Source organism: Pungitius pungitius, chromosome 9 (genome assembly GCF_949316345.1).
Source record: "Pungitius pungitius chromosome 9, fPunPun2.1, whole genome shotgun sequence".
NCBI lineage: Eukaryota > Metazoa > Chordata > Actinopteri > Perciformes > Gasterosteidae > Pungitius > Pungitius pungitius.
In genome coordinates this window covers 9531592-9552756 of record NC_084908.1, presented here as the reverse complement: position 1 = coordinate 9552756, position 21165 = coordinate 9531592, and the positions used below count along the sequence as shown (strand labels likewise).

The window sequence follows — 21165 nt, the reverse complement described above, 5'->3', positions numbered from 1 at the left end:
ATCCACAGAAATGTACTGTAGTCTCAGTGACAAGGAGCCCTTTGTTGGGGAGTGACGTTACATATGAACAGCCACACGGCCCCTGTTCGTCCTCTCAGGACTGGAACTCTACTTTCCATTTGTCATTGAGCAGCAAATCAAATACTCCAAAGGTTGACTCTCAATCACCCAGCTCGTCTCCCCCCCTCCCCCCTCCTCTATTTTCTGAGACAGAAAAGTGCTGTGACACTGGCCCAAAACAATCCAGATGTGATGCTGCTGTTTCCCAAACACGGGCCTGGTCGGCCCTCTCTCTTCGCTCTCCTCTGTGACATGCAGGGATATGACAACATGGATCCATTCTGCCACAGTCGGGGGTTTGCGTGGCCCTATTGCAGGGGCTGACAGATGGATCATTCAGCCTAAAGGCTGTAAGAAGGGATGACAGAGAGAGAGAGAGAGAGAGAGAGAGAGAGAGAGAGAGAGAGAGAAGCACTACATTACGTCCTTCAACATTCTGGATGACTCCAGGATTTCATATACAACTTTACACAAAGGTGGCTGTTTCACACAGCCTGTAAAGTTGATGAAAACTTGTCATTTAAAAGTCTAATTGAACTTTTGGCTTCTAGGAACATGAGGATGAATTAATTTACTTAATTAATTTACTTTTGTAATTGTATAAATACCAATGGATGAACACTGGCAATTTATCCTAGTTTTTCTGATTATTGACTTTTAAATCAAAGGGAAATGTAAGGGAAAACAATTCAAGTTTGTTTCAGGAGCTTTTGTTCAAATCATCTGATCTTCAAATTTTGTCATGTTCTGTCATGGATTTGTAGATGTTTAAAATGTTTTTGAACATTTACATGTTGGACAATCTACATTCCGATGACAAGCAGGCAAACTGATGAAGATGATTCAGTCCGACCATCCAGAGAGATTCCTCTGTGGTCAAGAATGAACTTCACTTGAAAGCAATGTACTAATGACTAGTTCTAACTCTCTTTTTCTATAATGTTCGTGTTGGGAATGATTTAAGTTTTGTTTCCATGACTCAATGTTTTATTTATGTATTTGATGAATGATTTGTATTTCTGCTGTAATTGCAAACACGTTTTTTTTTTATATTTATGGATATTTCTGGTGAAATACAATAATGCCGATGATTTTTCTCTCTATTGTTATCTCTCCGTATGGAGGAAACTTGCAGCTACTTGTCACAACAACTGAATGAATGTAAAGTAAGTCTTGGCCCCAAACTGAAATGAAGTATTTCAGCAGTATTCTGGCTCACCACCAGAATACTGCTCCTTTTTGGCACTGTTTCGTGGGGCTTATCTGCTCTCATTTATGCATCTAAGGTTTAATCAATAAAACTATTCACAGTTCAATACAGCAGGAAACATCAGAAGACTGCGACCTATCGTATGTTTCTGCACATATCTTCATTTTATTTTCACATTGTATTTTATGCATAGAGGGGTTGTGAAACAGGGCGGTAAAAAATAAAGAAAATGAATGAACAAACTTGTACATCTACCGGTCATATATTGATAAATTATAGCTTTTCAACAAGCTTTACGTAAATGCATACTGTATATTTGGACAAGACACATGTGATGACTTGAGCAACCACAACATCAAACTCTTTTAGAATAGACACAAAATCCAAAGTGAACATAAAACAAAACCAACTTCTTCACCTTGAGGTGAACACTGTGAACGTGCGTCACAGCTAATATCATTCACACGATAAAAGGTCTTTCCTTTAGCTCAGCGATGGAATCTCTGCCTCCGAGGTGTTAATGTTGCATCCCTGAATAAACATATTCTTCATTTAGCAACAAGAGACAGTACTGACCAGCTACGAACAATACAGTGATCATGGGATGTGTTTCAACAAAGTGAAGCTAATGTGGGGATTAAAACTCTCAGAGAAACAAAGTCAGCTCCCGTAGAAATGCTTTAAGATGCAGAGAAACCGGATTAAAACGTCTATGATGGTTGATTTGAAAGGCTTGACCGCGTGACTCCTGCCTTACATAAAGTACAGGAGCTCCCCTTTCACTGGTGGTTAACGGTTAAATGTAGAAAGTATTTGTAGGCGACGGTCTCTGTAGTTTACACACAAAGCAGCAGATCTCCTCGTTGGCCTCAACGTTCCAACCTTCATCTCCGCTACACTTACTTCAGTCATTACAAACATGCATGTCCACCACGTCACTTCCCACCGTCGGGTTATTCAACAAGAGTTCCATAGCCATTCATCATAGCCATTTTGAGATGAGCATTGGAGGTCAACTCTTCTTCCGTGATGTTGTTCTTGGCAGCGAACATCTGGCTGATCTCCATGAAGGTTTTGTTCTTGGTCTCAGGAATAACAAAGATGGTGTAGACGGCCACTCCCAAACAGATCACACAGAAGATCAGATAACAGTACGGACCTGTGGCATCCTGTGGAGGGAGGATACACAAAGGCATCATGAATCATGGAGCGAGATTTTTTTTAGTAAAAAAAAGGACATTTAGAAAGTCAACAGGGAGGATAATAAAAGCAGAAAAATGTATGTTTGAATCATTCTACGTTTTTACTTGGTATTATACGGTACATCGCTCTGCTTTTGTTGGTTCAGTGCCTGTGCTCTGCTCAATGACAATAAAGTCCAAGCTAATCTAATCTACCATGCAAGTTGTTTCGCATAAGTAAAAAACAGCTACATGCTGCGGCTCAAAACCTGTACTTTATGTAAGGCAGGTAAGCCAAACTGTAAAGTTCTCCCCAAATAGACCTCGGGGGAAACTGCTTTGTTTGGTGCTACTTTCGCATATAACAAATTTGCACTGACCTCTAGGAAGGGAAAGACGAAGCCAATGGTGAAGTTGGACAACCAGTTAAGGCATCCGGCCACAGTGTAGGCAGCCGGCCGGTGGGACTGCTTGAAGAGCTCTGCGGTGATGAGGAAAGGCACACCGCCTACACAGAAGAGACAGCAGAAACACGCTTGTAATATTTTAAAGGACACAGGTTTGACATCACGGCTCATGCTTTGGTTTGAACTAACGAGGCATCCTACCAAGCTGTCATAATACAAATCACCGTCATCGACTCAGTGCACCTGCACGGATCCATCACGTGCTGTAAAATCAACACCAGCATCTTCATTAATCCATCGGTTTATCAACGTTCCCACTCCCACCGCGATATTCCCTGCCAGTCATGCAATAGAAACCGAACAATGAAATAACAACAGTCCTCAAGCCCCATTTGCTATTGTATTACGCTGATGTTTCTGCATGCACTTCATTACGTGTTCATTATCACTGAGTGATCTTAGAGTGACAAGAGAGGAGGATGTTTGTCAACTTGGCAAAAGTTCAACCCGCATGGAAAGTGGAAGATGGAACAGCTTAGTCAGGACTCGAGCAAGTCATTAGTTTGATATGCAGCATCCACGAGATGTCCTGGCTTTAAACACATTATTCTTCATTGTTAGAAATGAAAGCTATGAAGGAGAAATATGCATCAGTGAAAGGTTTAATGATCAGCCCTGCGAATGATGTCCTCATTATCTGTTCAGGGTAATTGCAGAGAGGAAGGTTTAATATCGTCAAACCAATAACGAGGCCGTAATTTGTCAACATCTGTGGTATGTATGGGGGGGCGTCATTGTGCATGTGAGGTTTTGTCTGAAGGAAACCACTAGCTTATGAACAATGAGCCATTAAAAGTCTAATTGCAGCTACAGAACTACTTGTCCGCATGCCGAGGAATAAATTCCTGCCGTCTTGAGGAATTGCGCCACGTAAACTGAATTCATTCTAATTCATCATCCTCACAGGTCCACTCAACGTGTCTCCCAAAGTTTTAAACTATTGCCTCTTAATTCACTCAACTCGTCCTGTGTACAAATAGCTGTGGGATAGAATGTAGTGTGGCAGTTATGATTTCCTAATTTACAAGACTAATGAAATACAATATCTCTTCCCTGCCAGGGGAGGAGTCTGGATGACGCGGAGCTGCTCTTTGAGATTTGGTGCCTGCTATACAGCTTGCTTCCAGCAGGGAGCACTGTTATCTTTCACACAGGACTAGCCATGTTCCCGTTTCTGAATCAAATGAGATGCAGGTGGGATTTCTGAAGTGCTTACCTGGACCTATGCAGAAACCAGCAATAATTCCGACAACGCAGCCCACGCTGATGTAGCGCATGAAGGGGAGCTCCGCCTGTGATTGGTCAAACACAAGTCATCAGTCCGAAGACTTGAGTTGTAAACATATAGACACAGTTCACAGCTATTTATAATTCATTTGACTAATCGAATGATGAAATAATTCTGATTATATGTAACATGTTAGGTGCATGAAAGTAAACAGTTATTTCAGTGTCAGTGAGGCGACGAAACCGCCTTAACGGGACAATTTGAGTCTGTGGATATCAAACAAATGTTACACACACAAAAAGCTTCGACTCTTTGTAGAGAATGAGGACTGTAGCTTTTATCTTACTCCGCTTGCATTGCTATAAAGGGAGAGGATTACAGCCAATAAAACCGTTTTCAGTGTTTTTCACATTTTATTATATAAAGCAAAACATAAATTAGACACAGTTTTTAGGTTCAGTTAATATGAATATAAATATGTTCATGTCTCATTCATTATTTATTTATACCTGGAGGATGACAGACACTGTGATGCCAGAACAGCAGAGACCCATGAAGAGGAAGCCGCCAATCATCAGAGGTCTTCTGCCCAGACGCTCAATAGTGAAACACTGCACAACGGAGGCAAAATGATCGAAAGAAACAGGTGACTTTTGACTCCTTTGATCATACAGTTCAGCAGGTGCACCGTATTGAGTATTTCATATTTTATATTTCATATGTCTTTGTAAAAAAAAGGCCACCTATAATCAGCCAGTTGACTAAATTCGGCAGATTTACTTCACACAAATGTTTGTTAAAGTGTTATTTACCTGATAGGTACAGGTAAAGTAATACACATTTTAAAAAGATGGTGTGTCATTCATTTATTGCTTTTAACAGGGATAGGTGTATCGCACGAGTGCCATGCCCTACAAATCATCAAAAGATTTTTCTCACAGCAGACATTTGGACCCAGCAGGAAAAGTATAATCACTTCAAAACGCATTTCGTGAACGAGTTCTTAAAAACAAGTCAATATGTGTGATGTGTTTGAAAGTTTCTAAAAAGAACATCCCATAGAGACAGTACAAATTTACAAATTTGTTTCTAATTTTTTAGTCAGTCTCTTAATGATCCATTGATTGAGCAAGTCTATTAAAATGCTCCTGACAAGCTCACAGAGCCAAAAGTTAACGATGTCAAATGACTCGTTCCTTCGGAAGAACACGTCAAAACCAAAATACATGATTTATGGGCTGATAATAATTCAAAATGGAGAAAAACAACAAATCAACACGTTGGATACAACAAACAATTGACTGCGTAAGCACCATATGAAATATAACCATATGAAATAATAGCACAATAATATTTGAAGTGTGAATATGTCGACTCACCCCCAGCATCCCAGAGATGACCTCAATGGCACCGGTACCCACAGTTGTATACTGAATATGTGGTTCTGGGATTCCTGCGTTCTTGAAAATGTCATTTGTATAGAACCAGATCTGAAATTGAAAATGTTAAATCCATCATTATTATTAACATAATAATAAACATGTTTCACCACAGGCACACGTAGACACAGAGATGCTTTGGAAGTTTGGCGGGTTTTTTTCACGAGCCAAAAGTCGCTGTGCTTATTTGGTGTTTCTTCGTGATTCATCATAGTGATCATTATCATCACGGCGGCCATCACTCATGCATTTGAGATACAGCGTTTCATCAGTAGGAACTTCTGACAAGTGCTCCCCTTGAAATTAATTTGTGTTTTCTCATTAATCACACTTTGCTGAGGCAACATCCATCATTGATGAGGTGTGGACAAGATGGTGATGTGTGCGCTTGAACGCTGTCTTGCTGATTTAGTAACCATACATGCATGCTACTTCATCACCATTGCAGAACTGATGTGGGCATACACACATACCTAGAACTATTCTACACCATAGCAACAAATACTGGTTTGGTACAGACAAGATATCTGACTATAATCATTCTAATATATTTTTTAATGGAAAACAACAATCATAACATCTCATTCTGCAAATCACATATTAAATTGCAATATCGGTAAAAATAAGTAACAATTAGACATTTTTCCAAAATGGATCAAATATACTCTAATAACCCAGTGCTATTCCAATCATATTAGCCTGGTGACTCTAAACTAGAATAATACACCAATGCTAGACTAGACCATCTCTTTTTCTTCCAATAGTCTTCACTTATCCATCCAGTCGTAAGCAGTAAGCATGGCAGCCCTAGCATATTTCCCTCTGAGACCTCCTCCAGCTCATCCAGGCCAAACCCGAGCTGCTCCTGGGCCAGCTGACTGATGTAGTCCCTCTGGTGCATGTGTACAACAATGTCTTCTCCCATTACACAGCCAGAGGGAGACACCTTGAGGGCACTCTGCACCTGTCTGAACCGTTGTGGTGGCGGGCGTGGTTTCAGCTCGGCTGCAGGTGTGGGAGAGAGGGGGAGTGGCTCGGGGAACAGTGCCAGGTGAGAACGTCTTGCAATCAGCTGGCGTGAATTGATGTGTGTGTGTGTCCTCTCCTCCCTATTTAAAACAGTGAGGCGAGCGACCGAGAGAGAGTGCGAACGAGCGAGCGGGATGCCGGCGAGCTGTACCAAATAAATATATTGGAAACTTGTTACCCTTGTGTCCAGTGCCTTCCTCCAGAACCAGACACGCACACCGTACAGTGGCGCCCAACACGGCAGGATGACGGACGAGGGACAGCAGGCGATGCCGGCCCAACCAGCGCTCGCACTGGGCCAAATGATCGGGGAGCTGGCGGCGATCCAGCGTGACCAAGCGGAGGCCAACCGACAGTTCCTGGGGGCGCTCCAGGCCCAGGTGGGGAGGCAGGCCCAGGCGCTGGAGCTATCGGTGGCCTGACCCTCCACCGCATGACGGCGGAGGACGACGCTCAGGCGTTCATAGAGGTCTTCGAGGCAACGGCAGAGGCGTGCGGATGGCCGGCGGGGGAGTGGGCACTGAGGCTGCTCCCGCTGCTAACCGGGGAGGTGCAGACAGCCGCCATGGGGCTACTACCGGAGGACCACCGCCGGCGATTCCGGGGGGCCAGGCTGGGGCCGGAAGACAGGCCGTTCGCCTACGGGCAGCGACTCCGGGACGCTGCGACTCCGGGACGCTGCCGCCAGGTGGCTCCGGCCGAATGGGGTGTAAACCGCAGTGGAGGTCCTGGAAACGTGGAGGGGCTCCCGGCCCGGACAGCGGCGTGGGTCCGGTACCACCGGCCACCGACGCTGGAGGCAGCCACCACCCTGGCCGAGGACCACCTGGCGGTGCACCTCAGCGCAGGTGGTCCCGCCCTCCCGGCAGCAGCGCCACGGGGGAGGGAGCCCGCAGCGGACCGCGGGGCGGCCCATACCGGCCCCGCGGCGGGCGCCGACAGCCCTACACCGGGACCCCCCGACCGCAGCAAGCCCCGGCACCCTTCCTGACCCACCCAGAGGTTCTCAAACACCAGGGCAGAAGTGCTGGAAGTGCGGGCGGCCCGGCCACCTGCGGAGGGAGTGCGCGCTGATGGAGGTGGGGCAAGTGATCCGGGTTGCCGGCGCTCCATCACCCTCCCCCGGCCCGGGAGCGACGTACCGCGTTCCGGTAAGAATCCAGGGGGGTACACGCCAAGCAATGGTGGATTCGGGCTGTTCGCAGTCCATGATACACCAGAGCCTGGTTCGGCCAGGGGCATTGGTGAAAGCGTCGCGGGTGAAAATTAGGTGTGTGCACGGGGACATTCACGAGTATCCTATAGTGTCCGTCGAACTTAGGTTCAGGGGAAAAAAATATAGGATAAAGGTCGCGGTTAGCTCCCACCTGACGCACCCTGTAATTTTGGGAACGGATTGGGAGGGATTTAACATGCTAATGGGGCAGGCTGCGGGAGTGTGTTCACGACCGACAGGGACATGCGGTATGGGTGCTGTGCTCAGCGGTGAGGTCGTCCGACGCCGCCGGGGGAGAGGGGGAACCGGCCGAGCCTCCCGTGGAGACTCCGGCGGTTCCCGAGTTCCGCTCCATGGAAGACGATACTCTACGCTCAGCCTACGACCAAGTCATCAGAATTGATGGTCATCTGGTGCGCCCTGACGCAGCACAGTCGTACCTATTGGGCGCCATTCGTAAAATGTTGCACGTTCTAAAATCCTGCGCAGTTTTTTGTACATTTAGCGTTATCATATGAATAAAAAAGCAGGACAATATTCACTGTCACTTTTTCAAACATTTAGAGACAAAATCATGTAAATACATGCAACAACTTTTCCAAGTACAATGTTTGGCAGTAACACAAAGTTGTTAAATAATAAATGTTAAATCTAAATCTAAATGCTAAATATAAATGTAAATGTTAAATGTTATATATAAATGTTAAATCTAAATGTAAATGTTAAATATACATTTAAATGTTAAATGTTATATATATAAACGTGCAACATTTTACAAACGGCGCCTCATACGTACCCGCACTTCTCATTGATTAGGGATGGACTGTATAGAGTGAGTCGTGACACTCGGACGGGGCAGGAAAACACCCAGTTGCTGGTGCCGAAAAGCCGCCTGGAAATGATTTTCCCACTATTCTCACTATAATCCGATGGCGGGTCACATGGGATACGGGAAAACACTAGACCGGATAATGGCCCGATTTTATTGGCCAGGCATCCGGGCGCAGCTGGTGTGCGTCCTGCCTGGAGTGTCAATTGGTTAATTCACCAGCCATACCGCGTGCCCCGCTGCGGCCGCTACCGTTGGTGGAGGTCCCGTTCGAGCGCATCGGCATGGACCTCATCGGGCCATTCCACCGGAGCGCACGCGGATACCGCTTTGTGTTAGTCCTCATGGGTTACGCAACCCGGTATCCGGAGGCAGTGCCATTGCGCAATATCTCTGCAAAGAGCGTCGCGCAGGCTCTGTTTCAGGTCATCTCCCGGGTTGGAATCCCGAAAGAGATTCTAACAGACCAGGCCTCTCTGAGGACCAGAGAGCAGACATTGCCCAGTTGCAGAAGCGGTTTGCTGATGTGTTCTCCCCCCGGCCAGGCCGGACCGACCTGATAACGCACCGAATCGAGACTCCCCCGGGGGTGACGGTAAGGTCACGACCCTATAGACTACCAGAACACAAAAGAAAAGTGGTCCGGGAGGAATTAGCAGCTATCGGAGAGAGAGGCCAGGTACAGCACGGTGGAGAAGGAGTGCCTGGCCATCCGGTGGGCGGTGGGCTCCCTACGCTACTACCTCCTGGGACGCTCATTCACCCTCTGTTCGGACCACGCCCCGCTCCAATGGCTCCACCGCATGAAGGATACTAACGCCCGGATCACTCGGTGGTATCTGGCCATGCAGCCGTTTAACTTCAAGGTGGTCCATAGGCATGCGATCCTCAATGTTACATTACATTACATGTCATTTAGCTGACGCTTTTATCCAAAGCGACGTACAATAAGTGCATTTCCACATAGATACAAACTCAGAAAACAAGTATCAAGAAAGTACATTTTTCATCAAATAAGCAGTTACAAAACATGTTATAGAAAAGTGCCATTATAAGTACAATTTAAGTGCTATCATTTGTTAGTGCTACGGTTTGCTAGTGTTTTAGTCAAGGTAGAGTCTAAAGAGGTGTGTCTTGAGTTTTCGACGGAAGATGTAGAGGCTCTCTGCAGTCCTGATGTCATCGGAGAGCTCATTCCACCATCTTGGAGCCAGGACAGCAAAGAGTCGCGATCTCGTCGAGTGCTTTTCTCTCAGTGAGGGAGGAACAAGCCGCTTTGCAGATGCAGATCGAAGTGTGCGAGTTGGGATGTAGGGTTTCACCATGTCCTGGATGTAGACTGGTCCCGATCCATTCACAGCATGGTACGTCAGTACCAATGTTTTGAACTGGATGCGGGCAGCTACTGGTAACCAATGAAGTGAACGGAGAAGCGGTGTGGTGTGGGAGTATTTCGGAAGGTTGAAGACCAGTCGAGCTGCTGCATTCTGGATGAGCTGCAGTGGTCGTATGGCGGTACCTGGGAGACCCGCCAGCAGAGAGTTGCAGTAGTCAAGGCGGGAGATGACAAGCGCCTGAATCAGTACCTGTGCCGCCTTCTGAGTGTCAATGTCCTTTACAATGTTCTGCCTACACTTAACCATACAACTTGTGCCAGAGAGAGGACCTGGATGACCACAATTAGGTGTTTTAATATCCACAAATGGACAACTTCAAATCCAAAAGATAAGAACTAGCGCATTAGCTCCCAAGACGTTTGCAGATCACTCAAGTAAAAAGTAGGTTGCCCTCAGCCAATTTAATATTGCTTGGTTGGGTTCTTCTTCTGAAGATAATTATAAATCATCAAACAAAATGACAACGAGAACATATAGTTTGTGTTGTTTAGCTTGTCATGAAATAGTCTGTTCTCCGTCTGGATGTTCTCCAATCTTCTTGTGTTTGTGGGAAAGTGGGCTGCCCCCCCCCCGCTGGGGAATGGCACCAGCATGTGTGCCAGAGCTCCCGTCCACATGGACAAATGAGTATAAAGATTTGTCTGACTGTGTGTGTGGATAGGATGACCTTCTCATGTGGGATAGCACCAAGCGAGAGGACCAGGAGATAATGAGGCGTGGTCCTGCCGCCCCCCTGCACAGTCACTCAGTGGCTACATGTGGGACTGGGATGGGAGGAAGCGGTGCAGATGGGTGGAGCACAGCTTGGAACTGTAGCAATATGAGTTTCCACTCTCACGTAATAACTGCACAGTATTCGCACAACTCAGACAGAGACAAAAAGGACAACGGGCCCACCGTGCCTTTTGCACTCACCGCATCGATGCCAGACAGCTGCATGCCGATGTTGACTACCACAATGGTGATGACCTGCCAGCGAACGCAGCGGTCCCTGAGCAGGCCCCACACAGAGACGGTCTGGACGGAGGACAGAGATCGCTGTTCCTCCTGCATCTCATCAACCTCCGCCTGGAAGTCTCCCTTTGGACGGTACCACTTCAGGGCTGAAAGGGCAGAAGGAAAAGCTATGACTACTCTGCAGAATCCCCAATGTTCATAAAAACTTATATAACTATCCATGTAATTGAATATATAGAGCTGATTAGTTAAAGGAAAAGAATAAAGACTCCACTTTTAACCTTCAATGGTGGCAGCAATATTTCCCTTCTCTATCAACAGGTAACGTGGACTCTCTGGAAACCACGGCAACAGCATCAGCTGGATGATTGTAGGAAACACCACCAGGGAAAGGAGCAGAGGCCAGTACTCTTCCTGTGTGGAAACCAAACATGAGAGATTAGTAAATTATGAATACTCAGCTGCCTCTAATAATCATGCCCTGCTCTGAAATAAGTGTGTACTGTTTAAATGATGTAGACGTGAGACCGGAGGAGCATGCCATTGTCCACTTGGGACAACTTTGTCCGCAATCTCCCTGAACTGTTTCAGACAGAATTGGCAAATGGAAGAATCCACTTTTACCAGATGAGGATATAATCTATTTAGGATGAAAAGTTATTTGAAAATGTAAGTTGGTTTAAAAATTGCACTGGTTTATTTGAATATAGTTTTTTAATCTCAGTCTGTGAGGAAAAATAAATATCATCTGGTGCGGGCTGTTGATGCAACACCAGGAGAGGAGAAAACGTTACAACTGAGGGTGAACAAAGGATGAACGTATCAGTCGAGACCGAATCGAACCAGCCGCCAACAAAAGTCAGCAAAAATCTGAGTAGCGCTTCAACAACACGATGTTCGTACCTTTCCCAGCAGCTCGGAGAGGCCCAGAACCTGAGCAATGAAGACGCCCACGCAAATGTGAATGCTGGGAACGAGGCTCAGGAAGCCTCGCAGGTTCTTGGGGGCTATTTCACCGAGGTACATCGGCACCACACTGAGAGAGATACCTGTGGGAAACCGAAGTGATTATGATGGGATACACCAGCAGATGTAACATATGACCGTATTTAAATGTGCTTCATATTTATTCTACACAGAATTTGAATGAAAACAAACACATGGCGGGACTTTTTTTTTGGACATTTGCCGTCTGTTCAATCTTACAATTAATTTGTCTTGTTTTTGGTTTTGGTTGTGTGATATTTGACAGGTGTACCAACTTGATAAGGTTGGTGGACTGTAAAAGACAGAAATAAGTAGATTTGCCCCTTTTTGTAAAAACATAAGAGGAAGTTGGAAAGCAAACCAAAAAAATCCAAAACTAACGAACGTGTTGTGTCAAATGTTGTTTCCACAGGCATTTGTCTAAAAAAATGGAGGGAGGGATTCCAAAATGGACTCATGAATAAAATCAAAACACCAGCAGTACTTTCAATTACGATAAAATAACTGCAAAATTTAAAAAATAATAATTTTAATAATAATATCACTCTACATAAACACATGCCGCTATTGTCTCTGCATCATGATATTTAGCTGTTCATCTGCAGCTCTACTTCCCTTGGCCACATCTATTTGTTCATGAGGGAAGCCGGCCGGCCTACCCGAGTGTACTCCAGTGATGAAGCGTCCAAGGATGACCATCGCAGGCACCCTGCACCTCCTGCTGAAGCCCATAAGAGCTCCTCCTATGAACACCAGCACAGTGGCTCTCACCAGCGTCCCCTTCCTGTGGGGGAATGTTGAAGAAAGACAGATGTGTCCAGAAATAAGACAAACGTCCGGAACACAGGTTGATGACACAAACACTAAGGTACACTGAGGGTGTGTTGTACACCCAAAAACCACCCACGCACACTAACCTTCCGTATTTGGTTACCAGTCTGCCAACCAGCAGCGCGCCAGTCATCCCACCGATAGCAAAGATGGAGACTGTGAGGGAGTAGAAGACGGTGAGCAGCTCCTCGCCTGGAATCCAGTCATATTGTTCTACCATCGTCTCATTGTAGAAGTCTTTGATGTACTGGGGAAAACATTTGGTTAAGTGGATTTAACATTGTCCAGCAGGGGAAAGAAAAATAATGTATTATATAACAAATATACCATATGGAATTACAACATCCAATAAATTCAGTTTTTCCATAAATAACAAGCAACATATTTTTTGCAACGTTGAAATTGTACAAGGCCTCCCTCCAATGGACCCAGAGCAAAAGATATGGTGGCCATGAAAGTAACTATTTCCCACAGTGCCACACATCAAGTGTCAACATTAGTCTTGCCATTTGCACGGCTTTGCTTCACTCGGGCATGGGATGAAGAGATGTCTGTATCAGCGGGAGAGGCTGCCATATTGAGGAGAACAGGAAGCTCATCGAGCCCCCACAGTCAAAGTCCAATCAGATTTAGAGACCCTAAACTGCGTGCTTGATGAAATGACAGTAGTTATTCTTGTGGTGTGACACAAATTTACAACAAGGGCAAACAACATCCCTCAGATACCATTCAGGTTTATCTGACAGTGAGGACTCCACTGAGATGTTCTGGAGAACCTATTACATTAGACCCAATTCATCTCAAGAGACCCAATTCAGTCTCTCTGCAAAAGAAGACATCAGAATACTGAAACGAGGGACCGACAAGTAAGAGTTTAATTAGTGTGAGTAGTTTTGGTATGAATACTAATCCTCAGATTAAAAGATGTTTTTTGAAATAGTGTTGGTGCCGGATGATCATTTCAAGGACTGACCCAGAGAAAGTTTACATGATGAAAAGAAGGGAGTGACGTTAATGTCACACATACGTCCACATCATAGTTTATTTTTCATCTTCACTGAATGTTCACATCATAGTCTATTCATCTCCACTGCATGTTCACTAACTCTCCTGTCATTTCAGATCCTCCCACCTCGTCACCTGATTTCCTGCACCTGGTTCTCCTCACCCTCACCTGTGGTGCCTCCCCTCATCAGTCACTCACTATTTAAGCCTGTCACATTCTGTTGCTCACTGCCAGATTGTCTTGTGTGTTTTACCAAGTTTTCCAGCGTATCCCGAAGTTATGCTGTTTTCCTCGATCCCGACCTTGTCTGTTCCTTGACCCCGATTTACCTGCCTGCCCCGTTTTGGATTTGGCTGCCTGTCTGTTTGCCATCCTGGTTCTGACCCTGCCTGTCGTCCTCTGCGGATTACCTGCCTGCCCCTCTGGACTTGTTTGCCTCCCGACGGGTCTCCCGGTTTTGACCCTGCCTGAACTTTGATTAAAACCCTCCTGTCTTGTCCATCGTGTACGAGTCGTGCATTTGGGTTCTCCTTAACTCCGGTGTCACACTCCGGCTGGGGCATGCTGCAGTGAGGACTCAGGCGCAGAGTTTCTTCCATCTAAAGTGCTCTTTATTTTCAAACAATAACGTGCTCCAACAACGAGGGACATATAGACAATGACGCGACAGGGGACAACAGGCACACAGGGCTTAAATACACAAGGGAGGTGCAGGTGATTGGACACAGGTGGAGACAATCACGCAATCACAAGACAAGGCAGGAAGTGAAGTTAACCCAGGACCACAAGAGACATGAAACTTCAAACTAAAACAGGAAGCGAAGCCAAACCGTGACAGAACCCCCCCCTTAAGGACCGGATTCCAGACGGTCCTAAAGGAGGGTGGAACCTAGAAAAACAGACAAGGGAGGGAGGGCGGGGAACCCAACAACCCCCGGCCGCCCAGGGGACCCCAAGGGTCGGCGGCACGGGGTCGGGTCCCTCCGGCCGGGATGCCCCGGCGCCCAGACTTCAGGGTCTCGGGGGGCCGGCCGCTACGGCGACCGGGCTTCAGGGTCTGGGGGGGCCGGCCGCTACGGCGACCGGGCTTCAGGGTCTCGGGGGGCCGGCCGCTACGGCAACCGGGCTTCAGGGTCTCGGGGGGCGCCGGGCGGTGCGGCTCCGGCGTCGTCGTGGCGGGGGGCGCCGGGCGGTGCGGCTCCGGCGTCGTCGTGGCGGGGGGCGCCGAGCTGTGCGGCTCCGGCGTCGTCGTGGCGGGGGGCGCCGAGCTGTGCGGCTCCGGCGTCGTCGTGGCGGGGGGCGCCGAGCTGTGCGGCTCCGGCGTCGTCGTGGCGGGGGGCGCCGAGCTGTGCGGCTGCGGCGTCGTCGTGGCGAGGATCACCGGGCTGAGCCCTGACCCCAATCCCCCTCCAAGGACCGGATTCCAGACGGTCCCCAGAGGGTGGGAAGGGGGGGTCATGGTCAGGCGTCACGGGGCCGGGACCGGGGGCGTGGTTCTCGGGGCAGGAACGGGCGCTGACGGGGTTATCGGGGCAGGAACGGGCGCTGACGGGGTTCTCGGGGCAGGAACGGGCGCTGACGGGGTTCTCGGGGCCGGGACGGGCGCTGACGGGCGTCTCGGGGCCGGGACGGGCGCTGACGGGCGTCTCGGCGCAGGGACGGGCGCTGACGGGCGTCTCGGCGCAGGAACGGGCGCTGACGGGCGTCTCGGCGCAGGAACGGGCGCTGACGGGCGTCTCGGCGCAGGAACGGGCGCTGACGGGCGTCTGGGGGCCGGGACGGGCGGAGACGAGACTCTGGGGGCCGGGACAGGCGGAGGCGAGACTCTGGGTTCCGGAACGGGTGGAGGCGAGACTCTGGGGGCCGGGACAGGAGCCGGGACTGGGGGGTTCGAGGTCTCCTCCCCCCCCGGGCTCCCTTTCCTCGGGTTGAGGAGGTCTCGAATCTCGAGGCACATCTCTCGGAAGCCTCTGGGCCCGAGAACAAGGTCTGTCTCGCGCCGCCAAAAAGGACTTCCCTCGTCCAAATAGTCGGGGCCCCGAACGCTCCAAAACTCTGCTGAGTCCTCCTGGGGTCGCGTCATTCTGTCCCGCTCGGGCTGGGGCAGGATGTAGTGAGGACTCAGGCGCAGAGTTTCTAATCAAAAGTGCTCTTTATTCTCAACTAAGACAAGACGTGCTCCAACGACGACTGACGTATAGACAATGACGCGACCGGGGACAACAGGCACACAGGGCTTAAATACACAAGGGAGGTGCAGGTGATTGGACACAGGTGGAGACAATCACGCAATCACAAGACAAGGCAGGAAGTAAAAATAACCCAGGACCACAAGAGACATGAAACTTCAAACTAAAACAGGAAGCGAAGCCAAACCGTGACATCCGGTACCAGTAACCGTGACAGTTAAAATCCTCAATTTGTCAAAGAACGCTGGTCAGTGTGCGTCCAATTTGTCCAAGAATGTCTCTCCAACACGTGCAGCACACGGTATGAACCAGCACTACGGTTCTGGCACATAACGGAGCAGTTCATTGCCCTCACCCTAACCCCCAATCATTGCTTTGATGGTTGAGTCTGAGTTAGTTGAGGTTACCTGCAGATCTTCAATTCAATTAATTTTATTTTGTATAGCCCAAAATCGCAAATTACAAATTTGCCTCAGAGGGCTTTACAGTCTGTACACATGCAACATCCTCTGTCCCGAAACCCTCACATCGGCACAGGAAAAACTCCCCAAAATATGAAAAAACCCTTCAATGGGGAAAAAAGATCTTGCGAGTGTAATTAACGTACCTGCTGTGTGAAGTAAAAAGGCAGTTGTGGATGACAAATCCCAATGACGATCACACATGGGTCTTTACTCAAGATTCAAGATATAATTGCCAAATATTTCTCCTACAGGATAAAGAATGAATCAAAGTGTAACGTGAGATTTGAACAGTAAGCCCTGGATGCCTGTTTTAGTATCGGTAATAACCACATTACCTGCATCATGTATTAGACATGACCAATCCTTAAACAATGGTTTCTTAGTTATTTTCCAGTGATTCTACCTTAATTAAGTTGCCAACTGGAAAAAACCTTGGTGTGTGATTATATTTCCATTCTATCCCTTGGACCAAATTCTAAGCAACAGCTTAATTTGGCAACTAAAATGATAACCTAAAGTTTACAGTTATAGTTAAGCAGAAGAAGTTATAATCCCATTTTAGCCAACTCAAAAATAAATCATATAAATCCTTTTAAATGCATTAAAGTACAGATTTTAAATATCCAGGGAAAGGAGCACGGGTCACACGAGTAGACTCTGTATACTATTTAGTTATCTGAATCGGTAGGCCACATGGAGCACATGACAGGCAGCAAAATGCCTAAAAAGTCTCAAGAGAAGGGGGAAAAAAAGTACCCGTTCATTAGTGCAACGCTGATGCTTCATGTTGGGCAGCAATTTAGCAAAATGTGAAAGTCTACTGATACAGTAATAAGCATTCAAAACCAACAGGAAGGGACATTCAAATGTAATCGTTTGACTTCTGCTCAACATTAGCCGTTGCTTTGTGTTGTGCTTCGAGTCACATGACCTCCAAATCAATTAAAATGATGTGAGAAGACGAATACCAGACAGTCTCTCTCTCTGCTCAGCGCGAACAGATCATTATTTCTCTTACACATTTCAATTACATTACGTGTCATTTAGCTTTAATGACATGTAGATTAAATGATGTCAATAAATGCCTATGTTTCTCTGTAAGTGCTGGATCTAAAAATAAGTTCTCTATGATTTCTATTATTCAAAAAAGGTGATGAGGTGTCAAATTGTTTTCACTTTGATTTCTGTTGCGCCCAAAGGACCAAAAGAAACATTATTGCAGAATTCTGGACCTTTAAAAGTAATTGTGCTCTTTCTACTTTGGACTCTGCCAGGCTAGCTTCCCCCTTCTTCCATTACATTACATGTCATTTAGCTCATGCTTTTATCCAAAGTGACTTACATTGCATTATAACCCATGCATTACATTTTGCCTGGGGAGTCTTACTCAAGGACACTTCGACATGGCACATGGGGGCAGCCAAGATTCAAACCACCAACCTTGCGGCTCCCAGCGCATCACACCACTCCATGCGTCTCCATCGCCCAGTCATCAGGCTTACTCAAGCTTAGCTTTCACGCATAGATAGCAGAGTATTCTAACTACTGACAATATGAATGAGCCAATCCCCAGGATAGTGATCTCTTTAAACTCACTGTATGTCAGAATATTGGTGTATCCAAAAATACAGTGGCAAACAACAATGCCGGCTACAATGTCTAAAATTCTACATTTGCTTATATATGTCTAAGAGTACATTTAAAGAATCAAATTGAGAAAAAAGTCTTAAAAGATATCCTGTCCACTGTGCTTCACTGTGCTTGACAGTGAAAGGGTCATGGGGGCATAGCCAAACAGGAATGCCGCAGCTTAGTTACTTCACTGAGGTGATGGAGCAGAGCACACGATTGTCAGAAAATGCAAGACATCAATGACATGGTGGGGCTTAAGCAGCCTTTAGGTTTGATACACTCCTTCACATGACTTGAAATGAAATACAATTTGATCTTTAGTCCATTAACAAATGTCACGTGTTGCGTGGATGATTCATTCATTCATTCAGGCCATATTTGTGTCTCTCGGAGAGGTTGATGATGACCGAGTGATGGGGATAGTAATTTACACGATGTTGATGATGTTATGAGAACACAAACCTGTGAAGGTGAGTTGACCACTGCTAAATTGTAGCCATAGAGCATGGAGCTGCCGAACGAGGACAGGAAAGCCACAGCCAGCAGAGGCTTCGTAAGATGCTGAAGAGAAGATGACAAGATGAAGTTAGAGAGAGTCAGATACATTAATAAAGCTCCACGGAGCAATGTCCAGAGGCCTGAGATCACAGAAAGGAGCCATTTAAAATGCTTTTTGAAGGAATTTTTCAGTATTAAATGAAGGGAGTGTAAGCTGTTCGCTTCGCCTAAAATTTACAACAGACACAGGTTCTTCCCAGTTTGGTCTGAAAAAGTAACAAAACTTCATCATTCAAAATGAACAAACTCTGAAAGTATATCAGCAGCCGCTGAGCGGCACATGACAGAATCAGAAGAAGTGGAACAAACAGGCAGCTGGCATTCACGTCTACCACCACTTTGAATGAGCACAGTAAACAACCAGTTTGCAGAAAGGAGAAACAACAGCTCCGATTCCCACAAGCTGAACTCCACAGCATCAAAAATCTGAATTTGTATCATGACGATGCCAAAGTCACAAGATCCCCTCTGTCTTTAAAGATCACAAAGGGACGGGGCGGCCTTCTGAATTTCATTAAGGACGTCCTGCAGCTACCCTCTTGGCTGCCTTTCTAAATTCCAGCACACAGAGCTTAGCTAGCGGGATTAGAATGTGTTTTTGAATGCACATACCTTTGAATAAACTTGGAGAACACGGGTAACTGCACCACACAATGACCTCCAACAACTGCTTTATCCACCCTTTTGTCAAGGTTTAAAGAACCTATTCTATGTATCAGCGGGCCAATAGAAATCCACTAATGTGAAAATGTATGCTCTGACAGAACAATAACAGCATAGAGGATTTAAAGAAACCTAATTTAGCCTGAGCGACAGAGTCAGACGACTACACGTGAAAATAGCCCACAGCAGACAATGCTGCCCTGTCTTGTGTTCAATTAAGGCTGATTATCTGCTGGATGTGCAGGTCCTCACATGTTGCATCCCTTTGGTCAAAGCTCTAGATAGTCCTTTTGTTTATTGTTCCAAGACATCATCTGGTTTTAACCAAGATCCTGATCCAGTTAGTGATACATATAGATAGATAGATAGATAGATAGATAGATAGATAGATAGATAGATAGATAGATAGATAGATAGATAGATAGATAGATAGATAGATAGATAGTTTAGGTCAAGATGGTCTGGCAAAATGTGTATACTTTAAAGTAAAAAGATATGCTGAGATGCTTAATGTCAATCATCTCCACACATAATCAAATGAGAGCTCACCGCGCTGGGTTTCCCATTGTTTTCCAGAAGTAGTTCCTCCGCCATTTAAGTCATGAATAATTACTGCCCCCGTGTGCTCTGCTCGCTTCAGATGAGACACAACTCGTCCGTGCAACTTTTCAAACTCTTCACTTCCCATTTGTAGTTTCAGCCATGCTGGTGAGGCAGAGAGGAGGCGGGTCATGTGGACGGGCGGAATTAAGAAGCTTGTCAAACTCCCTCTCTCCAATCACTGAGGCGCATCGCAGAGCGGGCCCGTCCCAGCCGCGGGTCGTTTTCCCCGGTCCATCAGCGATCACATGAGGCAAGGGGCTTCATCCCGCATCCCAAAGTGCCCACAGTTGTTATTAAATAGCCTATGACTAAATGTATCCAGGGGCGTTTTGGGGATTAGTAAAAATCCGAAGCTTCACCTTCACTCAGGAGAGAAGTGTGTCTCAACACTGTGTGGTAGCTGTGTTTGTTGTAGATTAGGATAAACTGTTATATCCAAATTAAATTAAATTACATGACTGTTTAAAATAGTTTACTTAGCTGGATAATTTAGCAGAAGAACACAACTTTCACCAATAAGGTAGCTAAACAATTATTATTCAGTAAATGTGTATTTTACCGTATTGAGAATTTAAGTAGAAGCCAATGAGACACATTTGGAAGAAGTACAGTTTCTCATTAACTTATTTAACTACCTTATGCAGGTTATATACTGCAGTAGTTCTCAACCTGGAGGTAATATTAATCTAGGCCGTTGTAAAATAATTACAATAACATAAATAATGAACTCTGGCTGAACTAAAATCAACTTATTCTTTTCATTTCAGAAACTGTTTTCATTTAAAATCAGTTTGGACCCTTCACCTCTCTAAATATTACCTGAATGTAAATATTACCAATTCTCAGATTATTAAATTTACTTTTTAAAAGTCCAACAAATGAACTCTTCCGATATGCTTTCCGTCGTCACTTCCTTACACATGACTGCCTGCATGCGTTCCAGCGCGTGGGCACCTCTCAGTGGGCTTTGGTCACAGTGTTTCCTGCTTTCAGAGACAAATGTTTTTAGAATCCATCATGCCTCGTGACCCCTTTGTGGGGACAGCGCACGGCAAACATATATTTCAGTGTGTATATTAGTGATGTTCCTTCTTTACGGTTTTATCACAACGGAAATTCTCCACCACACATTATGTAGATCTGCTTTACGCTGCCGCCATTATCCCCCCATCCTCCATTAACCTCCCCCCCCCCCCCCCCTCTGTTGCGATTTCTATAC

The 21165-nt window shown here is 46.2% G+C and overlaps 1 protein-coding gene across 1 annotated transcript; it reads right to left on the bottom strand.

Moving 5' to 3' along the window:
* Positions 1–1419: 1419 nt before the first annotated feature.
* On the bottom strand, positions 1420–20072 carry slc2a15b (solute carrier family 2 member 15b). The gene is made up of 12 exons (XM_037473205.2): positions 19893–20072; positions 18585–18683; positions 12918–13078; positions 12660–12784; positions 11917–12062; positions 11295–11427; positions 10972–11159; positions 5526–5636; positions 4656–4757; positions 4135–4210; positions 2832–2959; positions 1420–2439 (listed from the first exon to the last, which is right to left on the bottom strand). The coding sequence occupies exons 1-12, from the start codon at positions 19935–19937 to the stop codon at positions 2224–2226; spliced, it is 1530 nt and encodes a 509-aa protein (XP_037329102.1). The 5' UTR covers positions 19938–20072; the 3' UTR covers positions 1420–2223.
* Positions 20073–21165: the final 1093 nt, after the last annotated feature.